This window comes from Barbus barbus (genome assembly GCF_936440315.1).
Source record: "Barbus barbus genome assembly, chromosome: 34".
NCBI lineage: Eukaryota > Metazoa > Chordata > Actinopteri > Cypriniformes > Cyprinidae > Barbus > Barbus barbus.
The window spans coordinates 7,615,747-7,639,678 of record NC_136762.1 but is presented as its reverse complement, the minus strand read 5'-3'; the positions used below and the strand labels follow the sequence as shown (position 1 = coordinate 7,639,678).

Sequence of the window (23,932 nt, the reverse complement as noted above, 5' to 3'; positions counted from 1 at the left end):
CAAAATTAAATTTTAGTTCATACATACATGTAACTGAGTGAGGGAAATACGTTTGCTGTGGTCTGAAAACTTGGAGCTGGAATTTCATTGAGGAGGAGGGAATTCTCAGGACATCTGCAGAATCCATTTCCTGGGATCAGCAAAGTGAATAAGATGGGAGAGGAGAATTCTTTTAAAAAAACATTAACATAGACATAAACAAAACGCAGCGGGACTTCATAAAATCTGCAGATAGTCACTAATTGCTATGCTATACAGCAATTTTAATGTTCTATTTTCTTCTTTTCGCTGTTATTGTTCTCTTTTCTACAGTTGCTCCAATATTTTGGCACACTTAATTGCTTATTTTATATAAACACTATTTTTTGAAAGAAATTAATTTTATTCAACAAGGATGCAATAAATTGATCAAAAGTGACAGTGTATTACAAAAGATTTTGATTTCAAATAAATGCTGTTCTTTAGAACTTTCCATTTATCCTGAAAAAAAAAAAAATCAGTATCGCCATCACATGAATATATTAAAATTTAAAATGTTTTAAAATAGAAACCGGTCATTTTAAATTGTAATAATATTTCACAATATTAATGTATTTTTGATCAAATAAATGCAGCCTTGCTAAGCATAAGAGACGTCTTTCAAAGACATAAAAAAAATGGCAAAACATTTGAATGGTAATTAGATAAATATTTTAGATATAACTATTGATATGCGTCATATGAAACCAAATGTAATTTTATTTCAGTAAGTTATTTCAGTTGAAGAATAATTACACCATCTTCTTTGAAATAATGTCATTGGTGTCAGAATACCTTTTGGGACCACTTGTTGATGAAGTTTCTGACGTTTCTCACAAAAGACAGCCATAAACCACAGACAACCACACACACTCGTCTAAACAGACACTCTGAGCTTGTTTGTCTCTCAATCCTGTCTCACACATACCTCAGTTAGTACTTTTCCAGCTGTGGCTTCCTGTAGTACCATGTCTGTCCAGTAGATGATCACAATGCAGTATGCTGTCCAAACATACATTCACCAGCACTCTCAGTCCTTCTGGATCCTTGTAAGAGTGTGGATATGAAAATGGCAGTGCTTTGCTCTACGTCCATGCAGCTCTTGCTGGTGGCACTGGCCACTCTGGCTGGGATCTGTCTGGGAGGGTCCGATGGGCCCCGTGGAGTGGCTCTTCCTTTCGTCTTTGACCCCAAAGCGACGTGTGACCCACCTTGCAAACATGCCGGGATTTGCATCCGAAACAATAGCTGCTTCTGCTCAAGAGGATATGAGGGAGAAACCTGCCAATATGGTGAGGTTTCAAGATACTTGCTCTGCAATGGATTTGAGTGGAAAGTGTGTGTGTGTGTGTCAAATTTGTTTAATATATTGAATTGGCCAAAACTCACATGATTTGCATGTTGATTTCAGCAAACTGTTATCCAAAGTGTAAAAACGGTGGAGAGTGCCTTCGACCTGGAAAATGCAGATGCCCTACAGGATTTGGAGGAAAATACTGTCACAAAGGTAACTGAGAATTAATTTCCCTTATGTTTACAGAAGCTGTTTGCAAGTTGAACACTTAAAAGAATAAACAAGGTCAAAATAAGAGCAAAATCATGCTTGAGTCAAGCAACACAGCTTTTAACTTCATGTGGATGTGTTGTTTGTCAGTGGTTTGTGATGGGGGCTGTTGGAACGGTGGTGAGTGTATTGCTGTGAATGGAGAAGCAAAATGCATCTGTCCCTCCAGCTGGACTGGCTCCAGATGCCAAGACGGTATGTTGATCCCATATGTTTTTTTTTTACATTTCACAAATCCATAATGTCAGCTGTTGCACTGAGACAGGGGAAACGTTTTAAAAATTCATCAGCCTCTCTTCACAATATGACACTTGAAGAATATGTGATCTCACGAAAACATTTTTATGATACACTCACTGGCCACTTTATTAGGTACACCTTGCTAGTACCGGGTTGGACCCCCTTTTGCCTTCAGAACTGCCTTAATTCTTCGTGGCATAGATTCAACAAGGTGTTGGAAACATTCCTCAGAGATTTTGGTCCATTTTGACATGATAGAATCACGCAGTTGCTGCAGATTTGTCGGCTGCACATCCATGATGTGAATCTCCCGTTCCACCACATCCCAAAGGTGCTCTATTGGATTGAGATCTGGTGACTGTGGAGGCCATTTGAGTAAAGTGAACTCATTGTCATGTTCAAGAAACCAGTCTGAGATGATTTGAGCTTCATGACATGGTGCATTATCCTCCTGGAAGTAGTCATCAGAAGATGGGTACACTGTAGTCATAAAGGGATGGACATGGTCAGCAACAATACTCAGGTAGGCTGTGGCGTTTAAACGATGCTCAATTGGTACTAAGGGGCCCAAAGTGTGCCAAGAAAATATCCCCCACACCATTACACCACCACCAGCAGCCTGAACCGTTGAGACAAGGCAGGATGGATCCATGCTTTCATGTTCTTTACGCCAAATTCTGACCCTACCAGTTTTTGAAATACTCAGACCAGCGCGTCTGGCACCAACAACCATTCCACGTTCAAAGTCACTTAAATCTCCTTTCTTCTCCATTCTGATGCTCGGTTTGAACTTCAGCAAGTTGTCTTCACCACATCTAGATGCCTATATGCATTGAGTTGCTGTCATGTGATTGGCTGATTAGCAATTTGTGTTACCAAGCAATTGAACAGGTGTAACTTATAAAGTGGCAGGTGAGTGTATATCTTTAATAAATGCAACTAAATCACTGAAATTTTCATTAAAAACAGAAGAATTATAATTATAATTGGTTCTGACATTATTGGTCTTTCAGTGTTTCTGTTAAATAGACTTAAGAGCTCAAAAACGCCCTAATATAGCAAAACATTTTTACAACATTTGTCGAACTACTTTTTGTCCCTCATGTCTTGTTTTCGTTAATTGAAAACAAGTAGAAATAAAATATAAATATTTGGTGGGAAACATGAACTAAATAAATGTTGCCTTGGCAACTACCTGATATAAAATAAGTTTAGACTGAAAAACTAAAATTGCTAAAAAAAAAAAATTAATTAAACCAAAAATAACAATAAACGAAAGCTCAATAGAAATATTAAATATAAAAATAAAAGCTAATTGAAAATATTAATAAATGTTATAAAAGTATATAAAATACTACACTTACACTGCAAATGGGTATATTTTTCCCTTGCATAACCTAATGTAGTCAATACGATGCAGTGATATTAAATAATATTTAAATGACTTGTCTAAGCACTTTTTATATATAAAATATACTTATAAACCCATATGAATGTGTTTTGCAGTTATTTTTCATGAATTAATTATCATTTACATGTGCACAGATGTTAGTGTGGTATCTGGATCACATGTTGATAATTTGTCTCTGTTTCCGTAGCGATCTGTCCACAGGGATGCAGGAACGGGGGCAGCTGTGTGGCTCCTGGAATCTGCAGCTGTCCAGGGGGATGGATAGGTGGAGCCTGCCACACAGGTGCGTGACCACACAGATTTATGAACAAGACTGTTCAGATTGCCTAGAAGTAAATTTTTGTTGTGCCGTTACTATTAATACTTTATTGAAATGGTAAGTGTGTAGAGTTTACTCAAATTTAAAAATGAAATCATATACCTCTCTCTCTGTCTGCAGCTGTGTGTAAAAAGCCGTGTCTGAATGGGGGGAAGTGTGTGTCTCCTAACACCTGTCGCTGTCGAGCTCCGTTCTCAGGCCCGCAGTGTGAAGAGAGGAAGAAGCTCTACTGATGTCAGAACAGTCTGACCTCTGACCTCCACGGTCCCTTAAATTGGTGCTAAAGTTACTTGTTTGTTTGTTGAACCCTAACTGAAAATGGGAGGAGTGTGATGTGTTTTCTACATTAACATTGTATGTTTATGACATTATGACTTTTGTATTATCAAACAGTGTGTTTAGGATGACTGTTGAATTTTCTTTAGCATACCGTACAAGTAATTAAAGTTAAAATTAAAATTATGTGTGTGTGTGTGTGTGTGTAAACTTAAAGCAGAAATGTGACTGTGACCCATTTTTGTTTTTGACCACTTCTTTTTAATTGGAAAATGACACTAAGATCCATTTTTATGACTTCAAATGTACTGAATTTTTAATTTTATTTCTTAATAAGCAATTTATAATATAACAGGAACATGTTTTATTAATATTATAAAATGTGCACACAGTAGTAAATCACACACACACACACAAATGAATCAAATAAAGCTGTGTAAAAGATTTAGATACCCACATACACTCTTGAAATACTGTAGTAATCTAATACAAGGTCTAATAAAAGTCTGCTATTTTCTAATAGAAGTCCAATACAAGTATCCTTCACTTTTAGGGCACTAATACTTACACACACACACACACTCGCACCATTAATTTTTTACAGGGTGATAGAGTTGTCTTCAATTTCAGATCTTCATCACCTTGTCTGTAAATACAAAGTTTACAATCACTTCATCTTTATGGCCATAAATGAAGTCAAAAATGTCTGCACAAAGATCATTTTAAAGATGAAATGAATAATGTCAATGCTTTTGAGAAATGCTTACTTTAGTACCACAGGAAGGTCCAGTGTAACCTTGACGACAGTGGCAGAAATTTGGAAACACACATCTCCCTCCATTCAGGCACATTTGTTTACAGATTGCTGTTAGGAAAATAAAATTAAACATTAAAATTAAATTTATATTTAAACTAATATTCTAATATTCTTCAAGCCAAAGATCAAACTATACCTTAACAGTAAAAATCTGATCAATGTGACTTCAATACACTGACAAGATGTGAGAATTCATTAAGAGCATTTAGGATTGATCAGGACTTACGAGTTTGGCACTGCAGACCCTCCCATCCAGCTGGACAGTGACATGTGTTTGGCCCCACACACTCTCCACCATTCTTACATTTCTGTAAACATGCCGCTGAATATACACGTACAGAAAACACTGCAAGTTATGTTGCAAAAGGCAGGGCTTTAATAAACAATAAAATGTGTACCAACAGAAACTGGCACATATAGAACATATACTACAGTTGAAATTTTTAAGGTCAACTTTTGAACAGTGGTAGTAGTAGTAGATAAAAACAAACATTATTTCAATATTACTGTTTTTACTGTATTTCTGATCAAATAAATGCAGCCTTGGTGAGCATAAAAGGCTTCTTTTAATTTTGCTCTTACGGATGTTGCAGATCTCTCCTCTCCACCCAGATGGACAGGAACAGGTGTTTGGGCCGACACACTTTCCGTTGTTCATGCACATGGGGTCACACACACCTAAAAGCATGGCATAAACATGTCCAAACAGATTATATGATAGAACGCATGCTGAATGTAGAAACAAAATTAGAAACAAATTAGATTCTTTAGAAAATGACTTCAGTGACACTCACTTTTCTGGCATCTCTTCCCAGTATATCCTTCAGGACAGGAGCACACGTTGTTTCTCATGCACTGGCCTCTGTTTTTACATGGTGGACTACACAGAGCTACAAAAAAATGACACATAGTTAAGGACATGAATTAAATGTACAGCATTATTTACATGAAATAAAAATGGGTTGTACCTATCTGACACTGTGAACCATAGAAGCCACTAGGACAAGCACAGATGTTTGGTTTGATACAAGTCCCCCCGTTTAAGCACAAAGGCTTACAGTCGGCTGAGAATGAAAACAACCAAGGAATTTGTTATAATCGCGTTTAGTGTGATAGTCTTCACAAAAATTGTAATTCAGTCTTCATTTACTCACCCTTATGATGTTCCAAACCTGTATGACTTTCCTTCTTTGGTGGAACATAAAAGAAGATATTTTGAAGAATGTTGGTAACCATATAGTTTCAGTTCCCATTGACTTCCATTGCATTCTTTGTCCATACAATGGAAGTCAATGGAAACTGAAACATGTTCCACCGAAGAAAGAAAGCCATACAGGTTTGGAACATCATAAAAATGAGTAAATGAAGACACATTTTTATTTTTGTGTAGACTATCACTTTAATAAACATGATTTAAAATGAAGACAAGTTGATTCTTTTTTTTTTACAGACATTTGTGATCAAATTTAAGAATGAAAAAGCACACCTGAGTTACACGTTGGTCCATACCAGCCGGGTTTACACTTGCAGACATCAGGCGACACACACTCGCCGCCATTTTCACAATGTCTGTTACAGACCACTGAGAAAACACAAAGGTATTGGCACACAATAATTATGAAAAAAGTTCTTTGTATTTAGAAATTTGGAAGTGTCTACTCACTAGTTTCACATCTTGGTCCCACATAGCCGTAAGGGCAAGTGCAGTAATTTCTGGACAAACAGCGGCCACCGTGTTGACAAAGTGGATCACAGCTGGCTGAGAGACAAGATGTGTAAATTCATATAATATCCTCTGAAACCCTCAAAACATGCATATTATGTAAAGCTGAAAATAGTTATGCAGAGAAGGTTTACCTTCTTCACAGGTGGGGCCGTTGTACCCTGCAGGACATTCACACACATTGGGCTTCACACACTTCCCTTTGTTTTTGCAGTCCGGTCGGCACACAGCTGATGGAAGACGACATAACTGGTGTGACTTTGAAATGAGTCATAATAACAAATCATAATTAAAATGAGTAATCAAATCTTGAAATGTCTGCCAAGCTGAACTGACCGATGTGGCAGTTGTATCCAGTGTAACCCTCTTTACAAGTACAAGTGTTGGGCTGTGAGCACTCCATATTCTGACCACAAGGGTAACGGCACACGGCTGCACACACACAAACACAGGCAATGTTTAAATCTTGTTAAAAAAAATTTTTTTTTTATAAATTCATTATATTAATAATATTTTAAGGTCAAGCTCACAAAAATACTTGTGCTTAAGTCAACAGAAAATATAAAAAAATATATTTAGCAAAAAATATGCATTTTGACATTACTTTCATGCAAAGTTATGAATATTTTCCTTATTATTCATAAAATGTTACTAAAACAATAAAGCATTAAATACATTCAAAATACAAAATATATTGTATGCATCATGGTAGGCTGGATTTAAAGTATTGAATTTAATTGTATTTATTTTTATTGCCTTTTTTAACATTATTGTTGTTTTTATATGACCCAGACATTTTTTTATATTTTCATTAGCATTAACTATAATAATGAACAATGTTTTTTATGCATCATAAGACAGCTCACGTTTGCACGTAATTCCATTTCCTTTATAGCCGTGTGGACAGTTTCCACATCTGAAGGAGCCAGAGGAAGCAGCTTCACAAGGTACTCCAGAGAAACACGGGGAGTCCGCACAGGTTCTGTTATCTTCAGCGTGTTCAGGGTTAAATTCTTCTTCATTCAGCTGCTCTCTACTTGAGCTTGCTTTTGCATTCGTGTTGATCTGGTCTAGGGTGTGTGTGGTGGTCTTCCTTTCAATAGATGAGGTCCACTTGTTCCTAGGAGGAAATGGTTCAGCTACAATAGGACGTTTAGCTGACTTCCTAGTGGATGAAGGTGTGGCCAAAGAGGAAGTGACATCAGAGAGCTTGTCACCCTCCCTTAATGGCGTCTGCCCTGCAAGACACTAAGGGTTAGAAGGTCGAGCCTGAAGACTATGTATCCTGGTTTCTCTGTAAGAATGTTACTCATAATGATAATGTTCGTATAAAGAGAAGCAACTGACTGTTTGTGGTCCTTGACGAGCATGTTTGTCCATTGCCGCTGAGCCCAGGAGGACACGGACCACATATGTAACCAGCTGATGTGTATGTGCTCCCAAAGCACTGGACTCCTGGATAACATGGCCGACTGGCACATGGGCTCTGCCCTTCAGAGGGTAAAGTATGTATATATTTACAATCATCACATATGCACAATGCATTTTAGAGGTAAAAAAAAAAACATGTTATTCGTTATTATTCCCACCTGGAAGAAGCTTGGGTTTGAAGGAGCTGAGGTTAACCTCACTTTTTGAAGTAATTCCATGACTGTCTTCATCAGTTTCATCCACTGTCTTTTCTATATTAAAGAAAAAGAATAAAACAAGATAAAATGTCAATAATTATAAGTCATATTGATATGAAAAGTCATAACTATGACATAAAAGGTCAATTTTTGACTCAGCCAATTATGACTGCATTTGTCATAATTTTGACTTTTTATGTCATAATTATGACTTTTGATCTCATAATTTCTACCTTTTTGGTCAAAGCTGTTTTGTCATGAACTAATGTCATAATTATTACTGTATTTGTTGTTGTTTCAACTTAATGAGTTCATGTCTTCATTTCAATATCAAGTTTTATATCTATTTCAACTTTTTATGTCATAATTGTTTTTGTCAATTATGTCATAATTATGACTTTGTACCTCACAATTTCTACTATTTGTCATAATCTTGACTTTTTATGTCTTAATTGTTTTAATGTCAACTTTGACTTGGTGTTTTATCTCATAATTGTGACTTTGTATAATTAATAATTTTGACTTTTTAGCTCATAATTATGACTTACTATCTCATAATTATGGTTTACCAAAGCATGATTTTTTTTTCTTATGTGGCAGAAATGGGCTTCCACAGTATTAATCCTTCTGAATATTACTAGACAGTCCCAAGATTACTCTACAAGTCACAACATTATTTATTGTACATAATATTAAAACAGCTGTAAATTACTAGTCTTAGAGCAATATAAGGTTATCATTACTTTCCAGCATTTACAAAATGGAGGTCACTTGAGAAAAACTAAAGAATAGATTCTATTCTATTATATATATATATATATATGTATATATATATATATATATATAGCACACCTGTACATGGACATTTGTCTATTTGTTTGTTTATATGTATACATGTGTGTATTTTATTCACCTATGTTTACTTTTATTTTTAATATCTTCTGACACCAAAACAAATTCCTTGTGTGTACGAACATACTCGGTAATAAAGCTCTTTCTGATTCTGAAAGGGTTAAAGTCAAATTAAGTGAAAACTGACATTCACCAAACTCTGCATGCTACTACAAAAAATGCTTTTGTAATTTTCCTCACAAAGAAAAAACATTCTCTGCCTCTTAAGGAACTTTTTCAATGGACTAAATTTATAAGATATAAACGTACGGCTGCAGGTCGTCCCATCTCCAGTGAGGTGGTCAGGACAGGGCCCACATAAGAATGAGCCCATCGTGTTTCTGCAAGAAACACCTGGGTAACATGGAGCTGATAAGCATTCATCAATGTCCTCGTCACAGATTACACCTGTAAAACACGCCAGCAGGAGGCTCTCAGATGGGTACAAATAACAACTACACCAATATTATAGTAAATCCACTTTTAAATGAGTAAATTGTTTTTACAATATTTTTTAGATGATCACATGGCTATAAGTGAACTGACCCGTGAAGCCCTCTGGACAGTGGCAGGTAAAGGAGTTCAGTCCATCCACACATGTTCCAGAGAAGCATGGGTTTGACCTGCAGTCATCCACATCGACTTCACACCTGACCCCCTCCAGACCAGCAGGGCAAACACACAGGTATTCACCAGTCCCCGGGGGGAAGTTAATGTTGGTCACACAGGAAGCGCCATTCTCACAGTCACATGGGTGAACTGACACCTGGGAAACATAATATGAAACCATATACATACTGTACCAAATATATATATATATACACACACATACTCTCATTCAAAAGTTTGGGGTTGATACAATTTTTTTATGTTTTTGAATTTTTTGAAAGTCTATACTCACAGAGGCTATATTTATGTATTGTAGTTATAATAAGAAAAAATACAGTACAAACAGTAATATTATGAAATTATTATTACAATCGAAAATAACTTTTGTAATTTAAAAACAGTTGTGCTGCTTAATATTTTTGTGAAATATTAGAAAATAGAAAGTTCAAAAGAACACCATTTATTTGAAACAGAAAACATTAAAATGTCTTTACTGTCAATTTTAATCTATTTAATGCATCCTTGCGTAATAAAAAAAAAAAGATATATGCCAAGTGGCTTATATATGTACCTATTAAATATATAATTATTTATTGCAATATACATATTATGAAACTGTTATACTGATCTAAGGCTTCAGAAATGTTTTTGGAAGCCATTTGGCACCCCCTTGTGGACAACAACGGAGACCCAAAACTGTATTTCCAGCAATCTATAGTATTCAGAATGAATTTTAAGACCATATTTGTGTAGAAGCAACATTTTACCAGATGGCCTCTAGATCTCACCTTCACCGTTGCACGTGTCTCTGCATTACAGTCATCAGTTACAGCCAGTTCAAAGGTCACCGGTGTGGTGGACAGAGCTTTCCAGATGAGCAGGCCAGCTGGAGAGAGAACAAAATCTCTGGGTCCTGACTTGAGTGTGAAGAGAACCGCAGAGCCCTCTGGATCAGTGGCTGAGAACTGATAGATGAAGTCCTCTCTATAGAATGTCTTCAGACTGGACTGATCAGTGTGAAACACAGGTGGCTCGTTTTCTACGATCAAACACAGAACATCAGAACATGGACTATGGCATGACTTTAACCATAGAACATCAGTCAGCTTAATGTACACTGGAAAATACACTAACTATTTTTTCATCATTTATAGAAGAGTGAAAATACTCCTTGAACAGCTTAAAAAAAATCAAACAGGACCAAATACTATGCAAGCACATGTCTTTATGGAAAAATATGACTTAAGACTCAACAACACTCTTAAAAATAAAGGTGCTTCACAATGCCATAGAAGAAACTTTTTTGTCTAAATGGTTCCATAAAGATCCTTTAACATCTGAAGAACCTTTGTTTCGCAAAAGGTTCTTTGTGGCGAAAGAAGGTTCTTCAGATTATAAAAAGGTAAGAAAGAGATGGTTCTTTAAAGAACCTTTGACTGAATGGTTCTTTGTGGAACCAAAAATGGTTCTTTTATGGCATCGCTGTGAAGAACCTTTTAAGCACCTTTATTTTTAAGAGTGAAGGAAGGCTTTTCAACAGCAGAATATGTAAGTTCTCCAGCTTTTGTAAAAACAACCTCTGAAAATACATAACTGCTCTAAAACTAAAATGTAGCTTTACAGATTTTATGATCAGTGTTCAAAACATTAATTTGAAATATGACTGAACATACTCTCAGCAATGGACCAGCTGTACGTGGAAAGATCCGGTCTGCATGTCAGACACGGACTGCTCGGGCTGTGATCCCCCTCTCCATAACACAGACCATCAATATTACATGTTCTGTTCTGAGGAGATATTTAGGGAAAGCTATTAAACTATTTGCAACAAATACCATTATTATTAGATTTTTTTGTGGTTGCTTAAACCAATTGCATGCTCATCACAAAATTTCTTCCTGGATTTAACCATAGCGTGTGAGAGAGCCCCAGGTTTAGAAAACTAAACAACGCTAGCTTTGTTTGGCAGATCTTGACCTGAAATTATTTTTCTGTACATAATTACAGGGCTGAATGCTAAATTGTTTCCTGTATTTAAGAGACTGTACACATAAATGATGAACAGCGCATGTGAACACTTAAAAAATTGTGCACTGAATTTGTCACCGTATCATTAAAATGTGAAGAAACACTATTTAACCAAATTACAAACAGATCATGGTGAACACTTTTTTTCCTGTTGAGAAATGTAGTTTAATGATGGCTACAGGAGAAACGCAGCAGATACAGTCTTTCTAGTGTCTTATCAACACACTGATCTTGTTCTGGACATCTAAATCTCCAATATGGACTTTATTAATGATTTGTGATTAATGGGACTGGGACCTGACAATATAATCAGAAGCTTTGTATCAAGAGAGTGCTGCATCCAAAACCAAAAAAAGTGAATGAGAATGGATAGCACAGACCTTTAGTGAACAGATAACCGAGGTGCTGATCGTACAAATCTGGCATGTGCCATCAAAAAGAGTCAGTATCTTTGCATTGCTGAAGCTGTGTCCATCATTAGACACCTAGAAATTGAATAAACAGGTCATTTTCAACCAGTTTGTAAGTTATACTGAATACACTTTAGTTTTACATAATAGTTTGGAGCTTAATCACTTTGATTTGCCAGCGTAAGACTGGTTGGTGAGCAGTGGTGGAGGATTGTGGGTCATCCACCGGGAGCTGGCACTCTAATGAGGAAGAACTCTGGAAGGAGGCGGGCACCAATCGAGCATCATCCAATGACCATTCGCCATCTACTATCTATGCAGACAGAACAATATATATTCAAGCTAATATTTATATTTATGCCAAATTCGATGCTTGTGTGGTTTGTTACCTTTTCCATCACAATTTCGCACTTCAGCTTGTAGGACTTTTTAAAGCCTTGACCAAGAACCCTAACAGAGGAACAGACGCCATAACGGACATCACACAGTCCTCCATTCTCCAATTCTGTGATCTCTGGAGTCTCATCTGCATCAGGAAAACAGATTAACTGAAAAACAGACTAAAAACAAATGAAATGCAGGTCAAAATAATCTGCATCAACTTCAATTTCCCCATACTTATATGCAAAATTAATTTGTACAGTCCAATTCAAGGCCACGCAGAGCTAACCATTTTTATTATATTTATTTATTTCACCTTATTTTCATTTTTGCTCTCCTCTTGAGATCAGTTTTACTTGTTAGATTGAGGAACTGATGCACAACATATCCATTAACATTTTTATTTTTAATTTGAAAAAAATAATGATTTCATGAATAATGCATAAAGAGAAGTGTATTTTTCAGGTGCCGTAACTGATCTCAATTTTTTTCATTTGTCAACCTTTTTGACTTTACTAGTTCTCTAGTTCACTTTAAATATCTTGTGGTGCAGGATTTTTATTGTTAACTAAAACTGCAACTAAAATGATTAAAAATAATTTTCAGGGTGTTTTTATAAATAAAGGTGAAGTAAAATAAAACTTAAAAAAAAAAAAAAAACTTAAATATCTAAAAGTTAGAAATTCTGTCTTGGCAAATAATCAAAATAAAATAAGTTAAAGTTGAAGTACTAAAAGTACTTAATTAATCACTAAAGAATTACTCAAATTAAACTTAAGTTAAAGCTAAATGAAACATACAAAATGAATAAACAAAAAAAAAGACAAGCACATAAACTTACTTATACTAGCTGCATGCATAATAATTATGAAAAATGTTGTATAAATTACATTTATATGGAGTATAGCATGTCACAACTTCAGTTATATCAACTACGCATATACAGACAGACTCACCAGACACCTGGCTACAATCATAAGAGCCAAATCCAGGGAAGCATGAGCAGCCCCACTCTGTGCACTGTCCGTTCCCGCTACACAAGCTCGGGCACCTAAGGGAGGCCAGAATGTCCTGGTTTTCCTTCTTCCTGCCAACATCCTCTACCACCCTCCTCTCACACTCATTCTCCAGGAGGGGCATAGTGGCTCCTATCCAGGTCTGATCATCCTTCAGTTGTTGGTCTAATACACACATTTCCAACGCCTGCTCCAAAATCTCACCCAGGAGATGTCCACAACCCAACCCCACAGTGGAGTTCCTCAGGGTTCCCTCGCAGAGCCGCCGAGCCACAGATTCTGTCAGTCCTGACTCAGTAGGCCAGGATTGTACCAGTGGTTCGGGTGAATTCCATGAAGAATGGTCCTCTGGGAAATGATACGTGGACTCCTCAAGGTCTGATTGTTGTGGAGATGATCTGGAGCTTCGGCTTGGGACATGTCTCTGAGTTTGGGATCTCTGTGGGTTTACAACACGTCTTTGACTCTGGGATCTTTGGGGGTTCATAACACGTCTCTGTATTTGGGATCTCTGAGTGTTTGTTCTGCTTCTCTGTGCTGGACGGTGTCGCGTCGGTCGTTGGGGAGGGATGGATGTCTCTCTATGAAGTTGTGCAGACTTCATGTACTCAGCTGTTACGTCGAGTGTAGGGATGATGGAGGGAGATTGGACGCGGGTAGAAGAAGAACACTTGGAGGAAACGGTAGACTGAGGTGATGCTCCGCTGGATGACAGGTGTTTCTCTTGACACTGGCAGTACTTAGGAAGACTGGAGTTGCTTTCATAAATGGGGATTTTGTCAAACAAGCTGCTACTGGGTGCCAACCTGGTGTTTAGGAAGCATAATAATCCATATTAAGGAGGGATGCACAATAAATCAACACCATATTGGTTAACAGATTTTTTTTAATTTATCAATAGATATTGGACATACACTAGTGGTAAAATGTATGGGGCCAGTTATATTTTCTAAAAGAAATCAATACTTACTATTCAGCATGGATGCATCAAATTGATCAAACGTGAAAGTTAAGAGATTCATAATGTAACAAAGGATAGAAATAAAAAACACTTAAGAACAAAAGCAGCACAAAAGAGTTTCTTGAGTACTAAATTAGCATATCAGAATGATTTCTGAAGGATCGTGTGACAAAGTATGAATAAATATGAAGAAAATATGAATAAATTACATTTTAAAATATATCAAACTAGAAAACAGTTATCTTGAAAGTTAATAATATTTCATAATATTACAATTGTTACTGTAATTCTGATCAAATAAATGCATCCTTGCTGACCATAAAATACTTTAAATAAATAAATAAAAACTAACAATTTAATAGCACTGTTAAATATATTAATAATTATAATATTATGAGGGCTAAATGTATTTGCAGCTTTTAAAATTATAGATTTTTTTTTATTGGTTTTATTTTAAAAAATGTATTATACCAAATAATATAGACTTTTCGGCTTATCAGCTGTTTATTGGTTGTTGGCCAATTACCATTATCAACCATAATTTTGATATTGGTTCATCCCTAAAAAGAATCTAAGGCAAGTACCACTAAAATGATGAATTTAAACCCCAAGCACTACGTCTTAATCTATTGCAAGTCTCACCTCCATGCGTTGATAAAAGAAGTGCTGTCCTCCACAGCCTGTCCTCCCTCTTTGTGGTACTCATTCATTGGCTTTCCATCAAAAGTTCCACACAGGCCTTCAGTGTGGCCTTGATCAGAGCCCGGGGCCCTTACCGTCAGGCTCATTCCCCAGCCAGCCACATCCGCACGCACAAATGCCCCTGACAAGAATGTAATCTGAAAAAAAAAAAAAAAAAAGTTTACATTCATTATTTATACTTACTAATGCAAGTCTACTATCTTGAACATGTTCTAGTTATCATATTTTCTCAGACTTTACTAGATCATCACAAATGCATACCAATATACACCTAATATCACTCACAGTGACTTTGCGGCCTTGGTAGGACTCAGCGACACGGATTCCACTCTTTAGCAGGTCTCCGTTCTTCACAGAGAGACGTGGCTTTGTCTCTCCCACCAGTCCGTTACACATGTCATAAGCGACAACATAACCACCATCCCTGGCCGCAAAGCCACAGACGCACGAGGTGGGATGGGCGGTCATGCCGGCACATTCCCACTGTCGCACATGCACCTCAAACGGCCGAGCAGTGCTCCTGAACAGCACAAAGGTGCCTATCTGGTAATTATCATACCTCCTGTGAACAAACAAACAATATTATGTGATTCTCACTGCATTTTGCATTGAAAAGTGTTCACTGGTAATTCCACAGCAAAACATGGGTTTATTATAGCAACTTTTATTATTTGACAACATTTTGATTGTAGAGCTATTACCTGCCGTCAAATGTGATGATGTGGGGGTCCGTAAAAGTGTAACAGTGAGCAGATGGAACGTCCTTTACTAGAATCTGAGACAAAGAACAGAAGAACATCTTATATGTGTATGTATATACAGGTGCATCTCAAAAAATTTGAATATTGTGAAAACGTTTTTCTGTAACTTTTACAGAAACTGTAAATTTCATATATTCTAGACTAATTACATGTAAAGTAATACATTTCAAAAGTTTTTTTGTTTTAATTTTGATGATTAGAGCTTACAACTCATGAAAGTAAAATCCAGTATCTAAAAATTTTAGAATATTTCCTAAAATGAATCAAAAAAAGGATTTGCAAAACAGAAAAGTTCAAGTTCTTTAAAGTATGTTGATTTATGCACTCAATACTTGGTCGGGGCTCCTTTAGCACAAACTCCAGCATCAGTGAGGAATGGCATGGAAGCGATCAGCCTGTGGCTCTGCTGAGGCACTATTGAGCCTTCAGCTCGTCTGTATTGTTGGATCCCCTGTTTCTCATCTTTCTCTTGAAAACATCCCGTAGATTCCATATGGGGTTCAGGTCAGGCATGTTGGCTGGCCAATCAAGCACAGTAATGTCATGGTCAGCAAAACAATTTTGCTTGTTCACCTTTTCCTACCCAAATTCTTCCTTCCAGTCAACTTTGCATTTAATATGCTTTGATACAGCACTCTGTGAACAGCCACTCCTTTCAGTAATGACCCTCTGTGACCTTCTCTTTGTGGAGGTTGTCAATGTTCGTCTTCTGGATCATTGCCAAGTCAGCAGTCTTCTCCATTATTGTGGTTTCAAAAAACAAGAGAACCCGGAATTTATACTGTAGGGATGGTCATTTAATGAAACTCAAATGTAAATATTCTAATATTTTGAGATACTGGATTTTGGGGAGTGAATTTCGAGGGGGGACGGCGTTTAATTTCCAACTGGTTAGATTTATTTGAAAATTAAAGTGATTTCTATATTTTATCCATTCAAAAGACTACAAAAGCGATCCCAGTTCTGCATAAACCGAAAAGATTTTACAATTTTGTTGTCTTTTTGTCATTTTTATTAGTTTTCTATTAATACGTCTATATTTAGATTTATTTGTTTTAGTTTATTTAGTTTTAATACTTCAAGTTAAACTAAAAACGAGAAATATCTTGAAAATATTTTTTTATTTATATTTTATTTTAGTTAACATTTATTGCAAGTAACAAAAGTGCTTTTTTTATGATTTTAGTTTTAGGTAACCATAATAACCCTGTCTTACAATACAGTATATTCATAAACCATATGCTTAACTATTGCATATATAATCTAAGTTGGCCCACCTGCACACTTTGAGGCGTGTAGGCGTTCCACAGGAAGTTGGTGCTGATTATGGGTTTGATGTGTATTTCTGTGCTTCTGTCTCCATCCTTCCAGATATCAGTAACTGCACTGTAGTGCACAGATGCGTGACCGCAGACTCCATTATGACATGGGGTTTGAGACAGCTCCACCTCACAGGAGGACAGGACTAAATCAACGCCCAGGTCCTTCTCATCTGCCATTGGAGACAAATATTTAACATTTTAGTATGTAAAATAATATTTACTATTTGCAGATTTTCAAAGCATTGAGGGACATTTCTGAATAATATTTTAAAGAATTAATTATTGTATTAAAGGAAACCATAACTGAAATTGTTTTTAATTAAAATGAGAACATATTAAAAAGTATTAAAACAAATACTATTGTGAAAAAATATTGTAATATTTGCACATACAGTAATGAGAATAGGAATCTGAGTCTAAAAATATAATAATTTATATTAATATAATAATTTATTTTCTTTATAATATTATTTTTGACTCCACCTTGATTACTAGAGGTAAGATGCAAAGGCAAAGTGCATCTCTGTGAGGAACATGGTAAAGGTACTGTGCTCTCCACTGTCAGTTCATACTCTCTCCCATCTTCTGAAATAGAGACAGCTTGTGGTTTCATCTGGAAAATATACATACAAATATGATAAGTCTAGTGGAAAACATATCTTTTAAGCAACATATCCTCTAGAACTACATACTTGGATCCCTGCGTAAAACTCTTCACTCTCCACAGGAAGGCTTTGTATATCGGGAGACTCCAGAAAAAAACTAGTGCAACTGCAATGGATCTGAGACATAAAATACATAGGTTAAGTTTAATAAATATGAATTTGAATAAATGTGAATACTGAATATAAAGTGGGTACCCTGTCTCCCAGTCGCAGGTTAATTCCATCCAGCTCAATGAAAGCAAAGGTCTCTATTGTAGTGTCTTTCCTGAGCTCTTCTCTGGTCCCCTCAGACGAGAGTCGCCACCATGTCACCACATATCCCAGAGAGCTGTTCCCACTACTGTCAGCAAACATACACTTCAGGAGCACACTGCTGCCGGAGAGCTCAGCAACAATCAGAGGTACTGCAGAAGAAGGGGGCTGTAGTTCTGAGGAATAAATGACAAATATTGTAATCCAAAAATCAAATATACAACTAATATATACTTCAAACAATATACTTTAAATATCTAAATTATAGAAATACATTTGTATTTATATATTTAGAGAACATTAAAGCCATTCTGTGTGAAATAGAGGAGGGTAACTGATTTTGGTTACATCTAAAGCTGCTTTGAGACATATCTGTAACTGCTAACTTTTACAAATCAAAAGAGAGAATCTGGAGCACATTAAAGCCAATTTGTGTGAAACAGAGAAGGTTATCAGATTTTGGAAATGTTTAACGGTGCCTTTTTGGATTTAGTGACTCTGCTGTATGTCTGTAGCTGTTCACATCAGACCAAAATGCTAAATGGCATTCTATCTGAAATAAAAAATGTTTGGTGCTGCTCCAGCTTTAAAACAACAAACGAGTGACCCAATACCTAGATTTCAGGCCAAACTCTTAATCATTAGTGAAAACCTGTTCTATTTTTATGAAGCCTGATGAAGGGGACACAGCTAAAGTAAGTGTTTTGAAGGGTTCCACTAGATTAAATAAAAGTGGGTGAGAGACTCTACTGGGGTGCCTATGATCAGGAGAAGGATCACTTGTGACACTCCAAGTGGAAACACAAACATCAAAAACACATTAACACCGAGAAGACGGGGGCAGAACGTTCCATATGATTGCCAACTCTAAATTGTTTTGATGCATAGAGAACTCTAAACCTTTCAGATATGTCTGGTTCATTTTACTGCATTTCAAAATGCATAGATGGGTAAACACCGGAAAATCATTTGGTGAGTCATTCAACATTAATGTGTTTTATATTTCTGAAGATGCATATTGGTAGACAGGTCTCGACTGATTACCACTGCAAGTTCCATCACTATTCCTTTGTTTCCCGTCACAGCTGGTTTGATTGGAGACGGACATCTCTGCGAATATAATAAAACTTCATGAAGTATCTTTCTGAACTCTCTGTTGCTTTTGTTGAAACACTACCAAACCTTAAAAAATGATGATTTCTGGATGATATTTCACGGCCTTTAGGATGCATGATACAGAACCATGGATAATAATACTAATAAAGTGAATCTCACAATTTCAGACACTCATTGAAGTTTATTGACTTGCCTTCAGCGCAATATCCCATGCATCCTTGCGTTGGTTGGAGTAAGTACACATAAAAGTCCCCGCAATTTCGGACGGTGACAGGCAGGTGAAAAAGACAGCAGTCTTTACTAGCGCTTCCGAGGAACTGCCAGGTAGCGCAGGCTGTCATCTGCTTCACCTCTAGAGGGCGAGGGAGAGTCTCTCCTTCGGCCAGGGAAAGCCACACTGGGGCTTGTGTTCCACAGTGATTCACCTGTACGGGTTACCGTCATATAGAAACATGGGTTATTAAGTCGTAACATAAAGGAGACATTGTTCAGCAGGCTGTACCGATTACACATATGCACTGTACTGTACCTCCACACATTTGGTGGGCATACGGGCCGGCTTATCAAAGATCTGGAACTGATACCATCCTGGAGAGAGTGAATGATCACAAACGAGCTCCTGCAGGGCAGACTGGAGCAGCTGCTGGGAGCTGAACCTGGTGCTTCGGTATGGGCTCTGAAGAACAGTATAACCCCCACGACTGCATTCAGGGATTTCCACTACAAAAATACACACAATCACACACTTAGTGTTGCTCAAAAATACACAAAATAAAAAAATGCCAATACCAGAGCACTGAGACAATAAAATTAAATCAAAGCGAAAAATCTGATCTTCATTAAAAACTTATTTAGACAACTCAAAAGTCTGGGGTTGGAAATTTAAGAGTTTTTTTTTTTTTATGTTTTTGAAAAAAGTCTCTTATGTCTTCATTTATTTGATTAAAAATACTGTAAATATTGGAAAATATTATGACAATTTAAAATGACTGCTTTTCATCTATTTTAAAATGTAATTTATTCCTGTGATGGCATAGCTGAATTTTCCTTGACCCTTCACAAATCATTCTAATTTGCAGATTTGGTGCTCAATGAACATGTCTTATTATTATTATGTTGATTGATAATTCTTTGATTAATAGAAAGTTAAAAAGTTTTAAAGAAAGTACAACATTTCTAACTTTTTAAATCTTACTGACTTACTCAATGGTAATGAAGGTAAAATAAGTATTGCACACTTTTTGTCACAAAAATGAATTATTGGAAAAATCTAATTAAATTACATGAACGTCATTAAATAAAAAAAACATAAAACCAAATGGCATCTGCAAATTAAAGACACTCCTTTCTCAGAACTAGTGCCAATTTCAAAGCAAACGTCTCATGTCACTTGAAACATGAATGACTGAAACATCTCCTTAGCAGAAACCAACAGTGAATTTGAGAGTAATTCAAGCTCTTAATGGCCTCAGCCCCGTGATGGCTACCACTGCAGCCCAATGAGATACTGAGATCTTCACCAATCTCTTTTTGGCATTAGAAAGAGAGGACAGATGACAAGCCAGGCTCAGCGGCAAAGACAACGTGCTGCTTGAACATCCAAGATGGATCTGGACTACACTGTGCTTGCTCTCTATATATTTACTGTACGACTTGGATGCGGTGTGCTACCAGTGCTTCCAGTCTACTTGAGGAGCCAGCAAGTCTCTGAACCCAATTATGAAGATATTGTTGTATCTGCCTAACCTAAAACTAAGCAGGACACATCTGGGGCCTGTTTCATAAAACACGTTTACCATATAAGCCAGGCTTATTTCAGTTAGTCTGACTTATTTTGAACCAAATCAACTGACAATAAATCAGACTAACTGAAATAAGCCTGGCTTATATGGTAAACTTGTTTTATGAAACAGGCCCCTGCGATGCATAAAACGCAAGGAACTGCATGACATGGCAGGTCATGTGATGTCAACAAATAAAATCCCTTTTTTTAGAAGACTAAAAGTTTTGTCATCATCTCATGTTAATGTACATAATTTTACCAATATTTTTCAAAATTACCACCGATTAATTTTTGAGTAAAAGTTTTTTAATTAGCAAACAATGTACTGAGGGCACCTTTAATTAAGTGTGATCATACAAGGTAATTCATAAATAGATTTTTTTATACAATCATTTATTTGATTTATTAATAATAAATATAATTTTCTAATTCGAATAAATTACTCTCATTGCTCTCAGAAATAAAGCAACCAAAACTGTACGTAACCACAGCTTAGTCAAGGCAGAATGTTTTTATCGATCGACTTACCTTTCTGGCAACTGATGGTTTTGTTAAAAATAATAAATATATAAGCAATGAAAAACTCCACACAGATGTTTAGACGCATTTCCGTCTCTTTAGAAAACCTCTAAGAGCGTAGCCAAAGCAGTAACTCAATCCAGATTAATATCCCGAACGATAAATCGCCAAATGAAAGCTGGTAAAAAGAATATTTGATATGTCTTCAGCGCTCTGTGAGGCGAACATGGGCTCCTGTCCAGACCACACACACCTCCTCCTGCTGGAGCATCTCGAGCTAACTGTCCCATTCTGCAGTCTTCGCTTAATATTACACACATGCTCTACATATTTTAATCCTAACCTTTTCAGTTAAATCTACTAATACATGTGTACTGTAGTGTGTTGATATGACTATGATGAATGTGAATTTGTAAACGTCCCTAACTTTGGCGACTGTGGCATTTCCTCCTCAAATACGAATAATTTTGGCACGAATAAAGTTCTTTAAAAAAAAAACCCTGCTAAAAAAACTATAGAAGCTCAATAGAAACCATCACAGAAATTCTAATGGTTTCCATTAAAATACCATTATAAACCATTAGCTTTTTCCAGTAAAACCATTGCAAAATTCCTTTTTGTAGTGTGTTTTGGGCATTTTTCCAATAGGATTTAACATCCCACCAATAGAATCCATCACATACCCGTAGACACCAATATAGTTTCCATTAAAACCAATACAATTCCCATTATAACCAATAAATCCATTACATTTTCTATTGTGTTTTGGGCAGGGTTCTATTGTTTTTTACAGCAGGAGTTTACAAGTGAAGAGTAGGCTACTTGTATAATGAAGAGTAGGCTATGCTTGAGATGAAATGAGACGTGATATTTTTTATGTTTATTATATATAGCCTATGTATTTATTTTCAACCAAGCTTTATAACAGTCTTCAATGAAAAACATAAATTACAACATATGAAATTAGACGTAGCAAGACAAAGGAGGCAGGAGCATTTAAGGCCTAGCCTATATGTTCAAAATGTCATTTTCACCACAAAATGAATATAGGCTAATAGAAAAATTTAGATGTAGTGCAAATGTCTGTGACTTTTGTTTGTTGTTGGTAAAGCGTTTTCAAAAGAGTTTTCTAAAAGTCCACAGGGCTAGAAGTGCCCACAGATGAAGAAACACAATAACAATTAATTTTATTGTCCTGTGATTTGCAGAATTCATCTTCCTTCCAGTCTGATTGGAGAACCAGATGGTAATATTGTCCATCTTGTACCATAGGCTAGTAAAGGTTTAAGTTCATGCAATATCTGCTGCTATTAGTTGAATTATTATGGCAAGCTACCAAAATCCACAAGTTATAGCTCTGCTTATGTTGATCAACAGCTTTTTAATTAAACACTGACCTTACTGAGCATTAACAAGAATTATTCTTCACTGACTGTCCATTGCTATATCAACATAATGATAATCAGCCAAAGTTCTGCTCTGAGAAAGTTAAACACAATCTGTTTTGTGATGCCTGCGAGACTTTGTGAAGGAATCACATAACCAGAGGCCATCTGTTAAACTGTTTTTATCAAGGGCATGCCACTCCTTCTCAAAGAAGATGTGAATAACATTCACGGGATGAAGATTGAGCACTGGCATAACACCATATGTTTCTATACAAGAGGTGTTGACAGTCTGTATGAAATCATTAAATTCTTCCTCCAAACTGTATATTTTTACTGAACGATACTCATTAGGCAGAACGAAACCACAACATATTCCCAGTGTTTTTACTTTGATATGGATAAAAGGGGTTAATGCAGTAAAACAGCTGTGACACCTAATGAGAAAAGCAGATGGCAAACAGTCATCAGTGGCAAGACTTTTCCATGATCTAAAGGTGTGATTAGCAATCAATATAACACAAAGTCTAAATGCTGCAAATGTATAAAAAAGAACTAAAGTGTTGGAAACAGGAAAGTAAATGATTTAAAGGAATAGTTCACCCAATACTGTACTTATCTTCATGTGGTTTTAAAACTGTATGCAGTTATTTTCTAATTCTGGAATATAAAATGAACATTTTTGTTCCCATATAATGACAGTGATCATGCTCCAAAGGTAATACTGTAAATTGAAGTACATTTAAAATGAAAGAAGATGGAAAGTCAAAACAAAACAGCAATATTAGTAATAGCTAATGTGGTCTTCTGAGGCTTTTGTAAACAGAACATAAACCTCTGAGATTGCAGAGGACTAAATAGTCCATCTAGTCACTTGAAATGATGATTTATGCGTTTTTTGTATATGACAGAACTAAGAGGAGTGTGAATTGTAAACTTTTACAAGGGTGCTCTTGCTCTTTAAGCTAAAATTAACTTTTCCATTGTTCATCATGTTCTTATTGTACCTCAAGACCAATCAGCTGTTTATAAAGGGTTGACCAACCTGCCTGTCCTTCCAGCTGGACGTCTGACAATGTGCAATGGACAGTTTGTGTTGAGAGCTTTTGCTCTTTTAAAACATGACCCCATAAAT

At 36.3% G+C, this 23,932-nt stretch overlaps 2 protein-coding genes across 2 annotated transcripts; one reads left to right on the top strand and one right to left on the bottom strand.

The window, feature by feature from the left end:
- Nucleotides 1–1,056: 1,056 nt before the first annotated feature.
- Nucleotides 1,057–4,351, top strand: LOC306853960 (uncharacterized protein). Its single transcript, XM_079391684.1, has 5 exons — nt 1,057–1,310; nt 1,430–1,525; nt 1,673–1,777; nt 3,421–3,516; nt 3,673–4,351. The coding sequence occupies exons 1-5, from the start codon at nt 1,082–1,084 to the stop codon at nt 3,783–3,785; spliced, it is 639 nt and encodes a 212-aa protein (XP_079247810.1). The 5' UTR covers nt 1,057–1,081; the 3' UTR covers nt 3,786–4,351.
- Nucleotides 4,078–21,702, bottom strand: LOC306853793 (von Willebrand factor D and EGF domain-containing protein-like; the record flags this gene model as incomplete). The annotated part of the gene is made up of 32 exons (XM_079391447.1): nt 4,078–4,474; nt 4,596–4,693; nt 4,872–4,967; nt 5,228–5,323; nt 5,440–5,535; nt 5,614–5,709; nt 6,132–6,227; nt 6,309–6,404; nt 6,503–6,598; nt 6,705–6,800; nt 7,235–7,606; nt 7,716–7,859; nt 7,958–8,050; nt 9,158–9,295; nt 9,434–9,653; nt 10,285–10,535; nt 11,170–11,284; nt 11,905–12,009; nt 12,101–12,247; nt 12,324–12,460; nt 13,272–14,137; nt 14,935–15,131; nt 15,280–15,556; nt 15,696–15,769; nt 17,033–17,247; nt 17,561–17,690; nt 17,770–17,859; nt 17,938–18,170; nt 19,039–19,104; nt 19,304–19,535; nt 19,640–19,830; nt 21,666–21,702. The coding sequence occupies 32 exons, from the start codon at nt 21,700–21,702 to the stop codon at nt 4,466–4,468; spliced, it is 5,205 nt and encodes a 1,734-aa protein (XP_079247573.1). The 3' UTR covers nt 4,078–4,465.
- Nucleotides 21,703–23,932: the final 2,230 nt, after the last annotated feature.

Excerpts from the sequence above, each read along its gene's own strand:
- LOC306853960 (XM_079391684.1), top strand. The coding sequence starts at position 1,082 with ATGAAAATGGCAGTGCTTTGCTCTACGTCCATGCAGCTCTTGCTGGTG. Across the intron at positions 1,311-1,429 it reads GGGAGAAACCTGCCAATATG|CAAACTGTTATCCAAAGTGT; the intron begins GTGAGGTTTCAA and ends TGTTGATTTCAG. Across the intron at positions 1,778-3,420 it reads TGGCTCCAGATGCCAAGACG|CGATCTGTCCACAGGGATGC; the intron begins GTATGTTGATCC and ends CTGTTTCCGTAG.